General features: G+C 41.9%; 1 protein-coding gene across 1 annotated transcript in view; it reads left to right on the forward strand.

Annotated features, from left to right (window-relative positions):
* Positions 1–4,952: 4,952 nt before the first annotated feature.
* Positions 4,953–18,643, forward strand: part of ANO2 (anoctamin 2, calcium activated chloride channel) — a 188,908-nt gene continuing 175,217 nt past the window's right edge. The window contains exons 1-3 of the mRNA XM_010575440.1: positions 4,953–4,961; positions 5,334–5,483; positions 5,733–6,125. Of these exons, the coding sequence (XP_010573742.1) occupies positions 4,953–4,961; positions 5,334–5,483; positions 5,733–6,125 (552 nt within the window). The remainder of the gene's footprint in view (positions 4,962–5,333; positions 5,484–5,732; positions 6,126–18,643) is intronic.

The following is an 18,643-nucleotide window of genomic DNA, read 5'->3' on the forward strand; positions in this document are numbered from 1 at the left end:
AATATTTACAGAATGAGAACATGTAAGGCCAGATGTCGTAAAGGCTTACAGGGTAGAATGAGGTCAGGCAGCATCTGAAGCAGAAGCCCCTGAGGCGCTGCAGTACCACAGGCAAGCACTGTCAAATGTGGAACTCATTCAGAACAAAATGTTTTTGTTCAGTCGGTTTGATTTGGGAAGATGAAAAGCTTTTGGGAGAACAGGAGTCTTCCAAATTCAGACATGGAAATTGCATTCCCATCAAAAACCTTATTCTGACTGGAAGTCTCTGACTGCCTCACCTGCTTACCAGTGTTAACCTCAGGTTCGTGACACAGTTTCTGAAGGTTGGGAAGCATAATGGAAATGAAATCATTTTATTATAAATGAACTGCAGATTTTTTTCCTAGGCTCAGTTAAAAAGACTGGGAAGAAAAAAAGGTCTTTAACTGTGCAAAGGTCTTGTGAGATATCCCAGCCTTAGTCTGAAAACACTGGAGAAACACTGTGTGTAGCCTTTGGGAATGAAACCTTCACTTATTAATTATTTTCCTTGGAGTTTCCCTTGTGGCATCATTATGTGCTTCATTAAAGTAAACCAAGTGCAAGTCTCCTTGAGACATCAGAAAAGGAAGACTGGTGAGTCAATCTACTGTACCGTTCAAGCGCTGCAGGACCCTAATCTATTATTGATAGGAAACATAAGAATAATCATAACATTTAGGGGTAAGGTCTGCACATTTCCCTCTTTAGCATTTTACTGGCTCTTCTTTCAGCACGTAATTGTGGGTAAGTAGATTCAGCCTGTGTAGAGGGCATAGAAGATTAGCAATAGGACACAATGTCTGCCTTAGACTCGGAAAAAAAAAAAAAGGATTCAATTAAATAAGGGGGAAATATGACTTGCAGATTTTAGCAATACACCCTTCCCAGAAAAAAAAAAAAAGGAAAGAAAGAAAAAGAGAGACAAAGTTTTCCTATCACTGTCTATAAGAATGGGTCCTTTTAGATTTTCCTTTAATTATTTGAAGATGATGATCACTGCACAACTCTATAGGTTTTCTGTATACAGCCACCTCCTTCAATGCTTTGTCTTTTGAGATGCAATGCAAGGTATTTCTGCCACCAGTTGGCTGTTTCAGCAATGTGGGAGAAACACTCTTCAGACACTGTTCCTGACTTCCCTCTTCCCCTGTCTCCATCACCATGAGGAAGTTGTGGTGGAAACTGCTCAAATTTTCCAGTGCTTTATTGTGGCGGAGGAAGATGAAATCACTTTCTCATAACACAGTGCAGCAAATCTCATAGGCCAGTTCCTCCCAGACTGGAAAGTAACTACACTGTGCTCTTGAAGCGTCTTGTTTCCTTAGACAGGAGGTGAAGGTGAGAGAAGAGAACTGAAGCATTACCAGGATTGCCTAGTGAGAAGGCAAGAAGTGATACTATGGATGTAGTGTCTCCCTGGATATGGGAGCTGATGAATGTTCCAGCTATTTCTTCTTCCTGGGGAAGAGAATAATCCTGACTGGAGAGGCATGGTGCTTTGTCTCTTTAGTGGTAGCAGGGCTAACTATGTGGATAGATGGGTCTGCTACACTCCTGTCTTCTCTCTGGTAGAAACCACTAATGATTGAAGGACCAAGCCATAATTTTTTACCCCAATAAGCTTCTCAGAGTAACTGTGGGTAAAGATCGATCAACCCCATTTCAGTTATGGTACCACTAGAGGGGGAAAGAGTATGAAACATTTACGTATCAAAACAGTTTCTGTACCCATTACTTTTTATCATCATTTTTTCAGTGTGCTGCTGCCTGCATGGGATTGACTTTCTGCATTTCCTACCCATGACCAAGCATTCTTCTCATATTCTGTTGTTGCTGTACCCTGCTCTATGGCAGAGATATAACTTACTGGTGGTGGTGAACAGGGAGTGACATGTAGCTCCCCACCCTCTCCAGACCCTCTGTTATTCTGCATTGTGACCATGTAATTTGTCAATACAAGAGATGGGGAACACATCTAAAACTAAAGGGTTCAAGACATTAGTCCCTCAAGCCAAAACATGTAGGCGTAAACTTAGATGTGCTTTATGAAAATTTCCCACCATTACATGTCCAAAAGTTCTCAGTGGAGAATGACTCTTAGCCAAAAGTTTGTATCTGTACCTGATCTGTACCACTAGATTCGTACACATCACACTAGAACTGAAACACAGTCCATTTCAGGCTTAATTGTAAGCCATAAGCAAAGGTGACTCAGTTCGTTTGTGGTCATTTGGCTTCCACCTGGCATGAACGCTGCACCCAAAGAGCCAGGGCGCAGACACTGAAGACACGCAGCTTGCTCGCATCCTGGGGGTTGCTTAGCTAGCTGCAAAGCACAGACATGCCAGCTCCTAACCTCGTGGCTGAAGTGCAGGAGTACAAATACTGTTGACCAGCCGGGGTAGTGCTGAGCTAAGCACAGCGTTGTATCACTGGTCCCCCTTCCCCAGCAGTTCACGCAGGTAGAAGTACCTGTTGTTCCTCTGCAGTTGTACGCACCCCTCTCTATTTACTGAAGCGCAGTATCTGAAGTTGAATAGTGCCTATTAACTGCAGTATTTCCCATTCCTTTAGGAAACTACCTGCACAAAACCTGCTTTATATAACAATACTTATCTCTTATTCTCAGACTTTCCTCTAGCCTCCTCACACCCAACTCTGAATGGACAGAAGACAGCAAAATCAGCAAGGGACTCTTTTTCAGCCTACAACAGCAAATACCTGACAGTTCCTCAAAACCGGACTTCCTTGCACAGCAGCAGGATCAATGGAGCTTTTGAAGCACCAAGCTGCATGGAGTCCTTCAGCAGTTCTGTAAGTAGGATTTTATGTTCAATGACTTACTTCTAATGCCTTTGAGATGAGGAAGAGGCTTGAAGCAGGGTGAGCAGAGCATGGTGCACTCTATTCCTCCGTGTTAGGCAAATCCATACTGTATTGGGAAAAGTAACTATGCAAGTAGACTGATACTACAGCCTTAGGTAGTTCAGTAGGCTCTCTTAGTGTACAGCAAGAACTAATTACCACTGTAGTAGTCTCACCAAGCTTTCTTAATTATTTACTTTAGCCAAAATCCTTCAGAGCAGGAATAGGGGGTTGCTATTACCCTTAGTGTAGGAAAAGATCTGCAAGCTGATGACTAAATTGGCTATCCCTGTGCAAACCCTGGGACAGCACGTTCCCAGGTGTTAGTGTGGGCTGGATTGGAAAGTGGAAGCGTAGTGTGGCTGCAGTCTTCAGAGCAGAGCTGTTAGAGGAGACACCTCTTGGGCTATGTTTGTAGTGATATACTGGCTATGAGAGGACTAGAATAAAATCGTCACTAAATGCTGATTTTACCTTCCCATTTTCTTATCGCTTGGTGTGCTGGCTACTTGTCTTGGAAATGTCAAGAAGCAATGAATGTGGGACTGAAGATGGTAATTTAAATCACTGATTCTGACTTTTACAATGGCTATGAGAGGGGAGGAAAGATCTTGATAGAATTGCAACTTATTTGTATTCCTCCCTAATAAGGTCTTCATGTGCCAGAATGTCACATGGTGAGGAAAGCAGTGCAAATTTAGGGCCAGAAAATGTCCTTACTGAAATCTGTTGGAATTTTTATTTGTTTTCTGTGCAATAGGCACCCATAATAATGGGGATGGCACTTAGCTGCCAAGAGTGAGGAAAAGAGTCAACAGAGAGGGAGGGAGAGAGAAGCATTGTTGTATCTCCTCATCCTGTTCTGTGTAACTCCAGCAACACCAAATGTTGCTATGGTGCTCTCTCAGGTGGCTGGGATGTGGCAGCTGGCTCTGCACGGTAATAAACAGGAAAACCTCTTAGTGACTTTTCATGTTCTCCAACCTCCTTCTTCCCTCTCCTGCATTTTGTTTGTGCTTCTAATTTCTGCCCACACTTGCCAGTAAGGGAGGAGAGGATGCTTAGAGCTCATCTTCTCTAGAGTCGGCTAATGCATTCCATTGTGCCAGTGACCTGGTGGTGGTGGCATCATTACTTCTGTGCTGTATAGCGTGAAAGTCTCTGGAAAGGAGACTAGAAATCTGCAACGGGTTTTTCTTCACCATGGCAGAGATGGATCCAGAAGGTTTGCATGGACTGCCTGTGAGTACTACATGAAAATGTATCTAACTAGGAAATGGGGAATTGCAATAAAATGCTGTCTCCCAAGCAGTTTTATATTCTGCCAGAATGTAGTGCTGAGTTTAAGTTTAGATATGCCTAAAGGGACTATATAGACACTTTACACATAAAGTGTGTGATAAGTGTAATGTGTGGAACAGATTATTTGGTGATAATTTCCTGAAAGAATGAAGGATGTAGTATACATATAAACCCAAGATTTATTTAGTGATGTGGTGACTGAAAGCTACTTTGTGGGAAACTAAGTGAAGAAAAGCAATAAAAACCAAGAATTTGGGAGATGTTGGGATATATAATAACACGCACACTTATATAATACCTTCAAAAATTTGTGCTGCGTTAACAAACAAGAAAATTGCCATATAGCATGCTAGGTTAACTTTGCATTCAGGGCTACCAGTGCATGTAATGGAAGGGGAGGTACGGAGAGAAAGAAATCTGTATTTGATACCTGTCAAAATTTTGCATGCATAGCCACCTATGGGAATCATAAATGTCTGGAATTAGGTTATGGGCTGATTACTCTGGATCAGATTGACCCTATTTGTTTGCTTGTACCTCGTTCCCCAGTCACTGGAGGGCTGGTGTCACTCTAATGAATGACACTGTAGACAGCTCTGTGAAGGGTTTTAAGCTACAGCACTGAGCTGGAAAAGGTGGTCAGTAACAGTTTTGGAAAACATACGGGCTATCTTAGTGAACGAGAAGTGAAAATGAATGCCTTACATTTGGTATCAGAGTTCAACACGGGTGCTGCAGGATTGCCGTCCAGGCTGGGTGCGATGGCGGGGGTTAGTACTGGAGCAGCTTGACCCCAAAAGGGTTCGGAGAGTGGACACGAGGAGGCAGGGACGGTCCGAGGGGGAACCAAGCCCAACACAGGGGATTTGAACTATTTTAGTCATTGATTTCCTTTTGCAATGTTACTGGTCAGTCACATAGTCTTTTCATAATATGTTAAAACACAGGTCAGCCAGCAGTTAGCCATCCACAGGGCACATCCTCTCTAATCCCTGGTATTTTCCAAAGCGTTTCTGTCCAGCCCTACGCTTCTTGGCTTTGTACTACATTGAGGATATTTCTCCCGTTCTAGCTCAGATCAGTTTCTTCCCTTTCTTCCTGCACATGGTTTTTTTGCTTCGCTCCCCTGCCCTGCTCCGCAGCACATCCTTTCTCATATCCCGATCTGTAATGTGATCCTTATTCTCACTCCTCCATCCCATTTCAAAACGCGGGTGTCTTCTTCTGTATGGTCTGTGTACGCGCAGGACAGGGAGACAGCGTTCGCGTGTCCCTCCGTACCTGCCCGTCAGGTAGGTCTCCCGTGAGTTGGGATAAGGCCACTATCTTTAGCCACTCTCATTTTTTTACGGTCGGAGGAGGTCAGCGTGACTTAATCTGGTCTGCAGAGCGCGTGTCTGTAGGTCACGCCTAGCCCTGGCTGACCTCCAATTTTGACTCTCCTCAGCTTTCCGTCCTTGTGTGGAGACGGACCCCGGGCCTGCCGCCTTCCTGGGCTTTTTGGCTTTCTTGTCTGTGAGACTCGTGTGCTTCTCTCCCAGATTATAAACAATTACCTGGACGGGACGCGAGGAGGGGCCGTGGACAAGGCGTCCCCGAGTGGCATGCATTTCAGGGACAGCAAGAGAAAGGTCGACTACGTCTTAGCCTACCACTACCGAAACCGCCTTGCTCGGCACCCGCCCGGCGCGGGCTCCCCGGAGCCGACGCGCGGATCTGCCTCCTCGGCCCTGGTATTGAACGGAGGGATGGGGAAAGGCCGTGCTGAGCTGCCGCGGCTGGACGATGGCCGACGTGCCCCGCGAGAGTGGCCGGGGCTGGAGGTGATCAAGCTCGGTCCCCTGGATGCCCTGGAGGAGGAGAAGCGGCTGCAGCGGGAGGAGTATGAACGCAACCTGGTGGAAGCGGGGCTGGAGATAGAGAAAGACCCTGAGGTAAGATGGGGAGACTGGGTGCCCGGAGGGGAGGCCAGGAGCCCGGCTGTGGCCATGACCTAGGGTCCGGCCCGGCCTGCCTTCATTCCTGCCCGGCATTAACATTAACTGAGAGGCAAATTGCACACCTGCCATCTCTTAAAAATAAGAATATCTGCCGCTTTTCTTCTAACATAGCCTCGCTGACTCCCCCACCGTCACTGCTGCAGCCACAGCAAGTGTAGGGTGACCTGGAGGTATGTCCCACGGCCAGCTTGAGGAGCTAATCCTGAAGACAGCTTGTTACCGCTGAACAGTAGTTCAGTACTGGACATCCCTGGGTCAAATGCTGCCGCCACGGCAACCCCCAATTAGGGATCTGCAGAAATATGTTGTACAAGCTATTTGATGAGTGCCTAAAATATGGTGTGAAGCCAAGAAGAAGATGGGAGGCATGTTTCTGAGTTGCTTGGTTGTTACTGCCTGGGAAATATGTGGTTGTTACTGTTGTTTAATGCACTATTGAGTAGCAATTTCAATCTTAGTTCAGTAGAAAACATATTTCTTTACCTAAATGTTCTTATGGCATGCAGTGAACACACTTTTCTTGCGCAAAAAAACCCCAAACCAACCTGTTTACTTTTTAATATTGTTACAATGAAGAAAGGGTCTCTTAAGTAATTTGCTGGAATACAAAGCGTTCTTAAGACATTTCATATTTCCTCAGAATAACTCGGTGATTTTCAGGGTGACTTTTAGCTTTCTTCCCAGCCATACGTAAGTTTTGTGTCATTTCTTCATTCCACCCACAAAAAGAACAACTCCTATGCTGCAACAGGAGAACCTCCCAGCCTTTAATGTATTTATTCTCAGCACATGTGCGTGATGTTGGATAGTGCTATGGTCATATCAGCTGGGAGCTGTGGTTAGGTTACTTGACTGCAGCCAGTCAGTCGAGCACAGGTCTTCCAAATCCCATGTCGATGCACTGAGCACTGCGCTATCCCTCTGGACCTCTTTGAAAGACACAGATATTTATATCCGTTGAAGGGAAGTCCCCACTGGGTTCTAGTTTTAGGTGCTCTGTTGTTTTTGACACCAAATTTAAGAAACTTGGGGCTTCTTTTCAGAGGTGCTGAGAACTTACAGCTCATATTGCTTTCAGTGCAACCAGTCAACACTTCCAAAACGTGGACCAAATCGCAGATTGCATCTGAAAATTTGAGTCTAGCTGACTTGGCATAGCATATGTATGTTAAATCACTGGCAGGAATAGAAAGAAATAGAAAGGCCTTTCGACTCTTAACATTTTCCTTGCTCAGTTTGCTGAGTTGCAGGTGGCTATGGGTTGTATTTCACTGTACAGCCTGGCTGAGCCACCCTTGCACTGAACAGAAAGCAGTGATCTCAGATCCTGAGTCTTTTATGCTAAGCATTGGTGTTAAGGTTCAATACTGCTGACACATGGCTATCTTACTGTTATGATTTTTATAACCAAATTGCATAAAACCCATGAGAACAGCTCTTTTTGGAGGCTTCTTTCAGTTCTGAATTTCATCAGAACCTGAAAAGTCTAGCAGGAGAATTTGGATTTGATTATTCGACTCATTACTTACCCGAAGTCCAGCTGGATTCAAATTCTGGTTTGGACCCCTTCCAAGTGATGACATGCACTCTTAAATAATATACAAAGTAATAAATGATGTCATAGAGAGTTGATCAAGAACAAACTTTTTGTCAAGGTTTTCGTTCTGAAGAGGAAAAGGCTTTTTGTAAATGAACCGGGGAGTTCTCAGGAAATTATTTGGTGACCAGTTCTTTTATGGGAAAAATTAATTGAATTTCAAAATTACAAAAAAATGCAATCCCATCAATTCTCTATCTATATACGTGTCTGTACGTAGTTGCTCCTGCCCTAGCAACACTCAATCTGTCTAGTCAAAAGGGGAAAGTGTTTTTCCCTCCAGAATCTCCTGAGAAACTAGAAGGGACTATGCATTATCCTTTGTCTTCCCTGCCCAAGACATGTGGCTTTTACTTCCTTTTCTTTTTCTCACTTCACTGTTTTTTTCTTCTGTTAGTTAACTCCTGTTAAATCATGCTGAAGCTGCTGTCTGTTATCTTGCTGTGAATTTCATAGAACATGCTGATCAGGCACATGTGAAGGGTACAGCTGGCCTTATACGTTGATTACAATTGTATGTTGAGCTGATATGAGAACAGCAGATTTTAGTCCTGGGAAAAATATGTGTCTATAGGTTCACTAAACTCAGAACAGTCTTAATCACAGCATGCTGTATTTTTGGTGTATAACACAGTGGACATTCAAGTACGACATTTCTAGTGGTTTACGTGGAACATGCATGTTGGGTTTTTTTTTGTTTCAGTGCTACTATAACAAGTGGATCTTTTTCATATAGTATCATTGGAAGTTGAGATGTATTCGCTAATATGTATCTCTTGCCATATGTTCTGGTCCAGGTCTTAAGATGAGTCTGATCTCCTGCTCAGAGGGCTGGCTGCGAAGGAAACTCAAAACAGTCCTTTGTGGCTGCAGCCCCTGCATGAGGGATTCCAGTTTTGGACCCTTGGTTAGGGCAGGCCTTGGTTTCTCTTCCTTATGTCATCTGCATACAGTCTTGCAAAGAAAAATATTCATTTAAGAACAATAGGATATCCTGAACACAATCTCTTTCCTGAAACAGGATCAGTTTTTACTTGAAGCAGTAGCAATAGAAAGGAAGAGGGCAAAAGGGTATCTATCCACTATGTCTGTGGTCTTTAATGAACTTCTCTGTGCTGTTCTTTCTAGGTGGCCTATAGTAGCTATACAGTTAAAAAAATTATCTTTGATAGGGCTGATGTAGTTCTGGTTCTTGTTAACCTCATTGCTTGAACAACAACAACAACAAGCCACCCAAAAAAGGGATCAAGCCATTGTCCTCTTTTTACCAATATTGTGGGAGTCATGAAGGATGTATTCACTAATACAGCTGATTCAGCATTTAATGACCTGTGAGCATCTGTCTTATGGCTGGAAAGTTGCTTAATCTATGAACTCAGTTAACCCTACTTTGTAAAGACTGTAAAGCTTACCTAAATTACCTAAAGATTAACCTAAATGAACTAAGCACAACATCTTTTGCATCAGGCTACTCAGTCTACTAACATCACATGGTATTGGAGTTCCTCTCAAAGCTGCTGTTGTAGGCTAAAATTGTTTAGACATTAGGAAGTTTGTCTCTAGGAACACAGGATAGCATTATGACAATTTAAAAATCTTTATTTCTACAACTAGCTTTTTGAAAAAGTGGGAATTTCCATGATGTTAAATGTTTGTTAACATATGATGTTAATATGGTTGTTATATGCTGAATAACTAGGGACAAACACCTTTCTCATTTGTATTGTCAATTCATTGTGTAAAAGATTAGAGACAAGAAAATAAATGAAGATACATAATTTGTATGCGGAGAGGGGAGTATTACTCTTTTTTGAATATGTGGAAAACAGGCAAGATTATGGTCTGTCTCCATAGTCACCCAGTTACTATTTGTCAATTAAGGAATTTTTGACTAGTTTTCAACTTCCTTATAACCTTCTATCCCTTGTTATTTCTGTCCTCCAGAGAAACTTTGTTCTTTCTTAATATAACTTTCTTGGGTTTTTTTTTTGTTTTCCTGTTTTTAAACTGAGATATTATTTTGCATGTCCAAGACAAAGTGCACAATGAAGGCAATGGGCATGAAGTTGAATGTTACAACTTTTTCCTCTAATGTGACATTGAGTACCCAAATTAATGGGTGGTCGTAAAGAGATTTGACAGCCGCCTTACCACACTCCCTGGTAATGTCATACATGATCCATAGCATGTATTCATGTGTTATAACAAATACTGCCGCCATCAACTTTCAGTCTTGATGTTCTGTGTGTCAGAGACCACAAGTGGCAGATTAAGTTTAAGGAGCTCTTTGGCTGGTTATCTTCTCTTCAGATCAAAACTTCTAGGTGGTCCACTGTAGCCTGTGTCCATGAAAACAACTGAATTAGCATAATTTAGGGTTATGTGGAAGTGATATTTGGTGGAAAGAATAGGACAGAAGAGGAAACTCCCTATTAGTGTCTAACGACAGCAGCATAGCAACACAGAACTACTGTTTTGCATAGTTTGTTATGAGTAAAAATAAAGTTTGCATCTGTGACCGGCCTGTTTGACCAGTCTACGAGGTTAGATAAAATAAGCCTGGTGTTGACTCTTGCATGTATATGTAGAATTAACTACCTTGTACTTTACATTACATAGTGACTAATATAGACCCCACTAACACAGATCCTGTAAACACTTATGCTAATCTGCATAGTGTTAAGCATTTGTGGGATTTGCTTCCTCTGCTTCAAAGTAACACAATTAAAAGTACAGTAAAACTCTTTTTCCCAGATGTACATGCCAGAACCCAGATTCTTTGGCACGTCTTTGTAAACCATGAAGGAATGCCAGAAGGTCACATTTACCCTTGTGAGCTAGCTGCCAAATCCATGACAGTCGTCTCCAAATAAACCCTATTTAGCACTGGTGGCACAAGTTAAATTTCGTATCGGATACACAAAGAATTGCCTGAGATAGGGCCACCTTAAGAGTACCCTCAAATATTCCACCTTGGTTTTCAGGAAGGGCAAAAAATACCATTAACATTGCAGGCAGTTCTTGGGGTTGAGGTTTGTTTGTTTGTTTTTTGTTCCTGGAGAAAGTGATTGTTGCGTTTCATCTAATGTGGAGCGCCAGTAGTTCACTTAAATTTGAGTTGTACTGCTGCTTTAATGACTGCAAATGCAACTTGTACTGTATTCAATTAGTATTATGTATGGCAAAGCATAATAGGAATAGAATAAGAAGACACTGGAGATGCACCTTGGCATTCTGACAAAGTAGGATCATTTTCAAGCGCATTGGAAATGAAATGTACTTTGCTAAATAGCATTTAGGAGATGAAAATATCTTTTAAGGGGAAGATGATGACAATTTTAAAGCCACGTGTAAATTAGTCTCTAAGAAGCTCATCTAACTTGAATTTTAGAGCTGGCATAGTTTTAAGGATGTCTCATTGAACTCTGTTGGCCACATTACACTTTGAGGCAAAGAAGTCCTTAAGGTCCTCAACATATCAGCTTAAGCAATACTGTTGATAACAACACTACTGATGATGGTGGTTAGGAGTGGATTTTTCTGCTTGATATTCAAAGGCATGTTTTTGAATTTTTGTGGGAACACCCCCCCTCCCCAAAACCCCCAAACCAAAAAACCCAACAACTCCTCCCCCAAACAAATAAAACCAAACCCCACAACCCCTCAAACTAAAACCCAAAACAAACAAATAAACCTCCCACCCCCCCCAAACAACCTCCACCCCCAAACCAACCAACCCCCCTTCCTGCACCCCCCAACCTGAACCAAAGAGAATCTTACAGTGCTGCAGCTAGATTTTATCTATGGGATTAAATTGCACTGTCTTGTCACACTAAGGTACTCCCCATTTGCCACTGGAAGAAGGCTTTAACTTTTATCTTGTCAGCTGTAAAGGACAAGAGTAGCCAAAATAATATCATAGTAAATTATTCAATGCAGAGGGGCTTTTTCTTTCTCCCTCCTCCTACTCCCATCTCTAGCTGAGGATGATTCTGTTGAGCAGTGCCATCAATGTTCGTGCTATATGAGTTGTTTTCATGGGTCTGCTATATTCCCTAACATCACATTTATGTCATACGTAGCTTATTTTAATGTTAATACTTTTAATTGTGAAAAAGTAGAATTCCAATGGCCAAGAGTTTAATTTATTTGGATAAACCTTTTTACCCTTGACGAAACATTTTTTTTGGTATAAAATATTTCAACTTTTAGTTAAAAGGTTATGGATATTGCTTAATACAGTAGCAATTAAGAGCCTGAAAACATGATGTCTTTTTCCCAAAATCTATCAATGTGATTTGCAGAGAATTCCAAGAAAAACCTCTCCTGCCCTTAGTACACGTGAGACCTCTTGCAGGTACTCGGTGTGAGTGTTATAGTTGTCTCAAAACGTTCCTTCATCTAAAGTGCAGAGAAAAGCTTAAAAGTAGCTAACATTAATTTTAAAAGGATAGGGAAATTTAATATGCGTCCAAGACCTTTATCCATGTTAATGAACACCTCCTGAATCCAATGAGAATGCATACAGCATAATGTAGTATTGGAAGCAGACTGGGGTCTTTTGTGCTCTAGGTCTTTGGACTTTGCATTTCACTCTCTCTTAGTACAGTGCTCGGAACAAGGCAATACTTCTTTAGGGGCCTCTTAGTGTACCAATTATATAAATATTTGATGGTTATTTTTCAACGACTCTAGTTACAGAAGCATTAATTAGCTAAAACATGTTCTGCTCCTGTATGTTACTTATATGGGGCTGAAATGTAATACACAGCTCATAAAATTAAAGCTGAACAGGCAAGGCAAGGTTTTCAGTGACAGTGAAGTGGACGTGATGAAAATATTGACAAGTTGATTAACTATTTAAGAGGAAATTATGTCTCCATTTTAGAGAGGATTTTGGAGTAGCCCCATGGGAGTTAGGTGTGGTTCAGTCAGTATTAAAATAATGGTCTATGATAACAGATGGCTAGGTAGAATGGCTGCACTGTCAAAGCTGAAAAGTCCATTCTATGAATCCTGTTTTTTAATGATTATGTTGTGACTTGAATAGATGAATGGGCAGACAGACTCACTCTGTGTATTTTAATTAACATCCAGACACTTAATGCTTAGCTATTAGGTACCTTAGTCAAAATGGTTTCCAAGGGATTTAGCGAAAATTGAAGAGATGTACAGAAATGGGCCTGTATGTATCAATAACATTTATAGAGTTTTGGGGCCAACAATGATAAATCTCATCAATCGTCTGCAGGTTGGGAAATAGAGGCATCAGTATCTTAAATTTCAGATGGTGGTAGTTTTGGGGTGTGCATTCTGGTGGTATTTACAATGGGAGCTGGGCAAGAAGCATCCTATTTTTACGTAATGCTGTTTCTATCAGACTTGCCTGGTAGAAATGGCAAACAGCCTCTCAAATTTGTGTCTTCATTTCACTGTGTCCTGTGTTGAGTTCTGTCACCTGGTGGAGGAACTACTTCCATTTCTACAAACTGCTAGGTAGATGAGAAGCCCACAGAAATGGCTTAAACATCTCTGCGAGGGCATAGCTGGGAGAGGGGATGAAAAGTAACAAAATTAGCTGCTTGGCTTGTTCACAGATGAATCCATGAAAACATTTTTTAATTATCAGTGGTCTTGTTTGCATCAGAAATTTTAATCTGCAAATTAAATCCATGGAGATAATTTGGAGAGCAATGCAGGAAGCCCTGAGGGATGCCACATTGCACTGATGATGCTGCAGGAGCTGGAGTGCCTGCAGAGGAGACTTGGAGGCTGAAGTAGTGATAATTTCTGTAAGCTGTTTAGGCCCGTGCAGCTTGAATAGTAGTTTCATGAAAATAAAGTAGGAAAATATGAGACAGTTTGGGGATTTTGGTCCTGGAATTTGTCACTTTTCTGACCTTTTAAAGGACAGAAACCATGCTGCTGTTGATTGGGGTGAGGAATCAGCTCCTACAGGTGCTGGGTGAGGACTGCCCCAACTGCAGTAGCTGCTGCCCGATGCATCTCAACCTATTTTTTGGCAGAAGAAGAAATCCTGAATTTCAGAGATTCTTTTGCAGGGGAAATGAGATTGCATTTGCTGTCCCTAGGCAACTGCCTACTTTGTCTATAGCAGCAAACAGCCCTACAGGTATCTCTGATACCAAGGGAGCGGTCACTTCTGCATTTCTGCTGATTTAAATAGTTCCTGTATGATTTTGTTGGTTTTTGGAGGCATTGCTTCTTAGTTATGATCTGACACTTCATGCAAAGGAAAGGAGGGAGGTCTGCCTGCAACTCCTTTGCGTAAGTGAGAGACATTGAGAATTCCACTGTAGATAAGCGCTCCCTGTTTTTAATGTGCTGCTTTTATACATAGATGCATTCATTTATGCACTGTTTTATGTTGTTGTTATAAAAGATCTGAGGTAAGATGGTGCCCCTCTGTTCTTCCCTCATGCTTTTTGGCCTCTATGAAAGCAGATTAAAAGGCATTCTCTGTCTGAAAACTCTGTGTCTCAGAGACAAAAAATGAGAAACAAGGACAACAATGAGAGACAAATCAATTCCACTTATGTTGATGGAAAAAACAGGGAATAGGATGTGTTCTTGAGACAATTCTTTCTCTGTGGAAGATGAGCGTGGGTCACATCTTTCAGTGAGCAGATATAGCGTTCTCTTCCAGAGCCAGGGAGAGCAAACCAGAGGTGCCATGCGTTCTCACTGCAGGGCAAGAGAACAGTCTCAAGTGAAGCAGCGAATGGTTTCTTAGAAAGGGATCTTCTGCCTCTGCTACTTCTGTTTTGGCCTCTGATGCAATTGGCTATGGAAAAGCTTTCACTGTCCAGAGCTTCTGGATTGCCATAGTAAGCATCAGTCCAGTGTTACTTTTTTCTCAGCTCACAAATCAGAGCAAAATCCAGCCCACTTTTATGGAAGTGACAATGTACTTTTGAATGGCTTAGCTGAGGGTGAGGGTAGTGAAGAGGTAGAAATTAAAACTTGAATGTCAGAGAGAGAGAGAAAAAAGAAAAAGAAGAAAAAAACCCTGCAAGGATGTGAAAAGGAAAGAAAAATCCTCTCAACCAACCAACCAATGGTACAGTGGCACCTGTGCCAAAGGAATGCCATAAAGTGGCATCCACCAGCTTCTGCTGTCTCAGATTTGGGAGTGGATTCCAGCAGAGAGAAGGCTGGGGGGTATCTGCCTATGGAAATTAGTCTTTGAAGGGTAGGACTGTCTTATGGGAAAAACCCCCAACTATTTGTGTATGTGTGGAGTGAGGGGGTGGAATTTGCTATCCTTTAGCAGATCCAGGGAAAAGTAACGTAAACAATGACTCAGGCTTGTGGGATTCTTTTCATATGTTTTGGACTCTTTTAAGGTCATCTTGCCTTGTTGATGACTCTAATGGTTGTGTGTGTCATTCTGTCCAAATTTAAGTTATTATAAGATCTGTTGCTCATGACATTATGACTAGACAGGCAAGCATACTTCTCCAGGAAGACAGCCATTATAGGAAAGGAATTATTCCCTTCTGGATGCACAACTAGACATTTTATGGTGTGTACATTTTAAAACATTATATTGTGTATGAGAAGGAGGCATTTTGGAATGAAAACTGGATTCATATTCAAGCTGTTAAGCAGGAAGAGTGGAAGGGTCTTTTAAAGGGCGGGGAAAAAAAAGTAATTTTCCCTTAGAAATCAGACTGTCCTCTTCAACACAAACGGTTTCTAAAAATCCTCTGTAGACCTAAGTTCTAGGTGGGGGCTGAGCTCCAACCACTTGGTAACTCAGTAGTAGTTTGTGTTGATGAGCACAGATTTAGTGGGGGGAAGCTGTCAGAGAGGGAAAGATTAGTTAGCTGTCCCAATTCTACTGCAAGATGACAAGAATCTAAAGATATATACATGTATATAAGTTATGGGAGAAGTGAAGAGCGTGGTTCACTGCTCTATGTGCTGGGTCTGTATAGGAGCTGATAAGGAGTCCAGTTATCGCTTATATTTGGACTGTGCTGATGGTGACTGCAGTAATCTATAGCTTCTGTAGCTTGGGGGTGCGCTGTTACTTTCCAGCTGTCAAAGGATCTGTTTTGGCTACTGAAAACAGCAGAAATACAACTCTTCTCCAGTCAAACTCTTGTCCAGTTTTCCTGTCCATTTTGAGTACAGCACAAAGTTACTGTGCGAACGGCATGCTACCTGAGAACTCCACCTGTTTCTATCACCAGAAGTAGCATTATGAACCAAATACTATCTCACTTCTTAATTTTTTTGGTGAGAAGGAGTGGGGGTTGGTCTGCCTTATCCAATTTTAATGAATGGATTTGCAGAGTGACAATGTCATTCATGGGGAAACAGGAGAAATCGGAAAGCACACAAGGTATTCCAAGGCCTGACGTATTTTACTTCAATGTAAGAGTGAATATGTTTCATGGTACCTGAATGGCAGCTTCTGAATGTTGTTTCTAATTTCAAAATGTTGAGCATCTAGTTGCTCTTAGCAGTGGGACCTGTTGGATGTATAGTACTTGGGAACACTGCAGCACTTCATGTTTCTAAAAATGGTTTCAGGAAGCTGCATTTTCAGTCTGGTAAGAGCTGCATTTATGTTTTCCATTTTTAAGAACAAAGAGATAAAATTCAATATACTGTCATAATTCACAGCCACCGTAATGACATCTGCTTTGTTACAAAGTTATGATACGTCCAGGCAGCTGCTCACAGAAGTTCCTCTCTCCCTTCCACAATGACCTGTCAGGTCTGTGTAGATGAAGGCAGGGCTCTTGCTGTTCTGCAAGAACTGAGGTCACTTCCCTCTCTCCAGCATGGTCTGGGCTCTCTACTGTGGCAGACTGTCCCTCAAAGGGGCTTGGCTTGATAAGCATTTAACATACCACAGGTTGGGATTCTGGAGGGGAAAAGACCTTCAGCTACAGCTTAGTCAAACTGAGATTGGTTCTCTGTATAAACCATGGTTTTTCTAATGCCTACTGTCGTTGTTTAACCCCAGCCAGCAACTAAGCACCACACAGCCGCTCACTCACTCCCCCCCCATCCAGTGGGATGGGGGAGAAAATCAGGAAAAGAAGTAAAACTCCTGGGTTGAGATAAGAATGGTTTAATAGAACAGAAAAGAAGAAACTAATAATGATAATGATAACACTAATAAAATGACAACAGTAGTAATAAAAGGATTGAAATGTACAAATGATGCGCAGGGCAATTGCTCACCACCCACCGACCGACACCCAGCCAGTCCCCGAGCCGCGATTCCCCGCCCCTGCCCCTTCCCAGTTCCTAAACTAGATGGGACGTCACATGGTATGGAATACACTGTTGGCCAGTTTGGGTCAGGTGCCCTGGCTGGGCATGAGAAGCTGAAAAATCCTTGACTCTAGTCTAAACACTACTGAGCAACAACTGAAAACATCAGTGTTATCAACATTCTTCACACACTGAACTCAAAACATAGCACTGTACCAGCTACTAGGAAGACAGTTAACTCTATCCCAGCTGAAACCAGGACACCTACATACTAAAAAAAGGAAACTGTGATACACAAGCCATATAGAAGGTTGTAATCAGATTGTTTTCAGCTCGAAGTACCTTTGCCAGTCATTGTGAGGTCTTTTAAATCATAGGACAAGTCAAATCATTCAAAACTGTACCACATATTTGTTTCTGTTGTTCTAGATCAGCAATTACTGTGGCCTGAATAGAACAATGAGGAAAAAAAAATTAGCAGAGTGGCATCAGGCTGCACGGTTCCTATTAACGTTAATGGGAGTTAGGTGACTAAATCCCCATGCACAGCATGGAAAATTTACCCTTTGGGGGTGAATTCTCTTCTTGATACACAGAGCTGATAACTGTGTGCACACTGGTAAGTCTCCCTTATGTGTACAGGTATGTGCTCATGGTGATAGGCCGAAGAAAAAATCATGTAAGAGCGAGATACTGATTTGTGTGCAGTTATTCCAGGTTAGCAGTAGTGTAACAATGATTTCATCACCTGAAACAAAACAGTTGGACAAAACTATTTATTTTGAACAGGTGTATGGATTTTTATTTGGTTTTGTGGGTGTGCTTCCCTTTTTTTCTCTTTTTAAATTTTTTTTGTTTGTTTGTTTGTTTTGTTTTGTTTTGTTTATGGAGATAGTAGATATGTTTGCTTTGGCTCCATACCCAAGTTCTATCATCTAGGAATCAATTCAGCAGTTCACTGTTGGCTTCTCCCTTCAATTCCTTTATCTCTGTAATAATTTTAGAGCATTATTGAATTCATTAAGACCTATATATTCTACTTCTAAGGAAATTCTTCAGGTAGATTTAGGCAGATGACCTTGGAATTTCATAAGACATCTAGTGGTAAAGCAAATGAACAAGATATATTTGAGAGAGAATGAGCTACTGTTAGGGGGAAAAAAAGAAGCTATGTAGATGGATATTCCTTCTTATCTTTGGAAACAGCAACCTTTCTAGGGGGAACACAAAAACACCAGTTAGAAGCATTCTCCTGAAAACACAGAGGTGGCCATTACTTTCTGTAGGTTAGTGACAACATTGAGTACACTGGAAGAATACCAACGTCTTTCTCTTCCAGAGGATCACAGTACAATTCCCTCAGTCATGGCATCACTTAACCAGCTAGGAGACGAGGAATTTGTCTGCAGGCTTTGTCTACATGTTCACCAAACTCAGTCATGGTTTACTTGGAGAAATGTAGTAATTCAAAGAAAATTTAGCATCTCAGAGATAGGGAATGTATTCAAGGTCTTGCAAATACTTAAGCAGAACTCCAAGCTGGCACCTCCAAAGTGCTAGTTCAAACTACTGTTATTTTATGGGGAAGGATATCCCTGCC

This window comes from Haliaeetus leucocephalus, unplaced genomic scaffold (genome assembly GCF_000737465.1).
Source record: "Haliaeetus leucocephalus isolate CR32 unplaced genomic scaffold, Haliaeetus_leucocephalus-4.0 Scaffold473, whole genome shotgun sequence".
Classification (NCBI taxonomy): Eukaryota; Metazoa; Chordata; class Aves; order Accipitriformes; family Accipitridae; genus Haliaeetus; species Haliaeetus leucocephalus.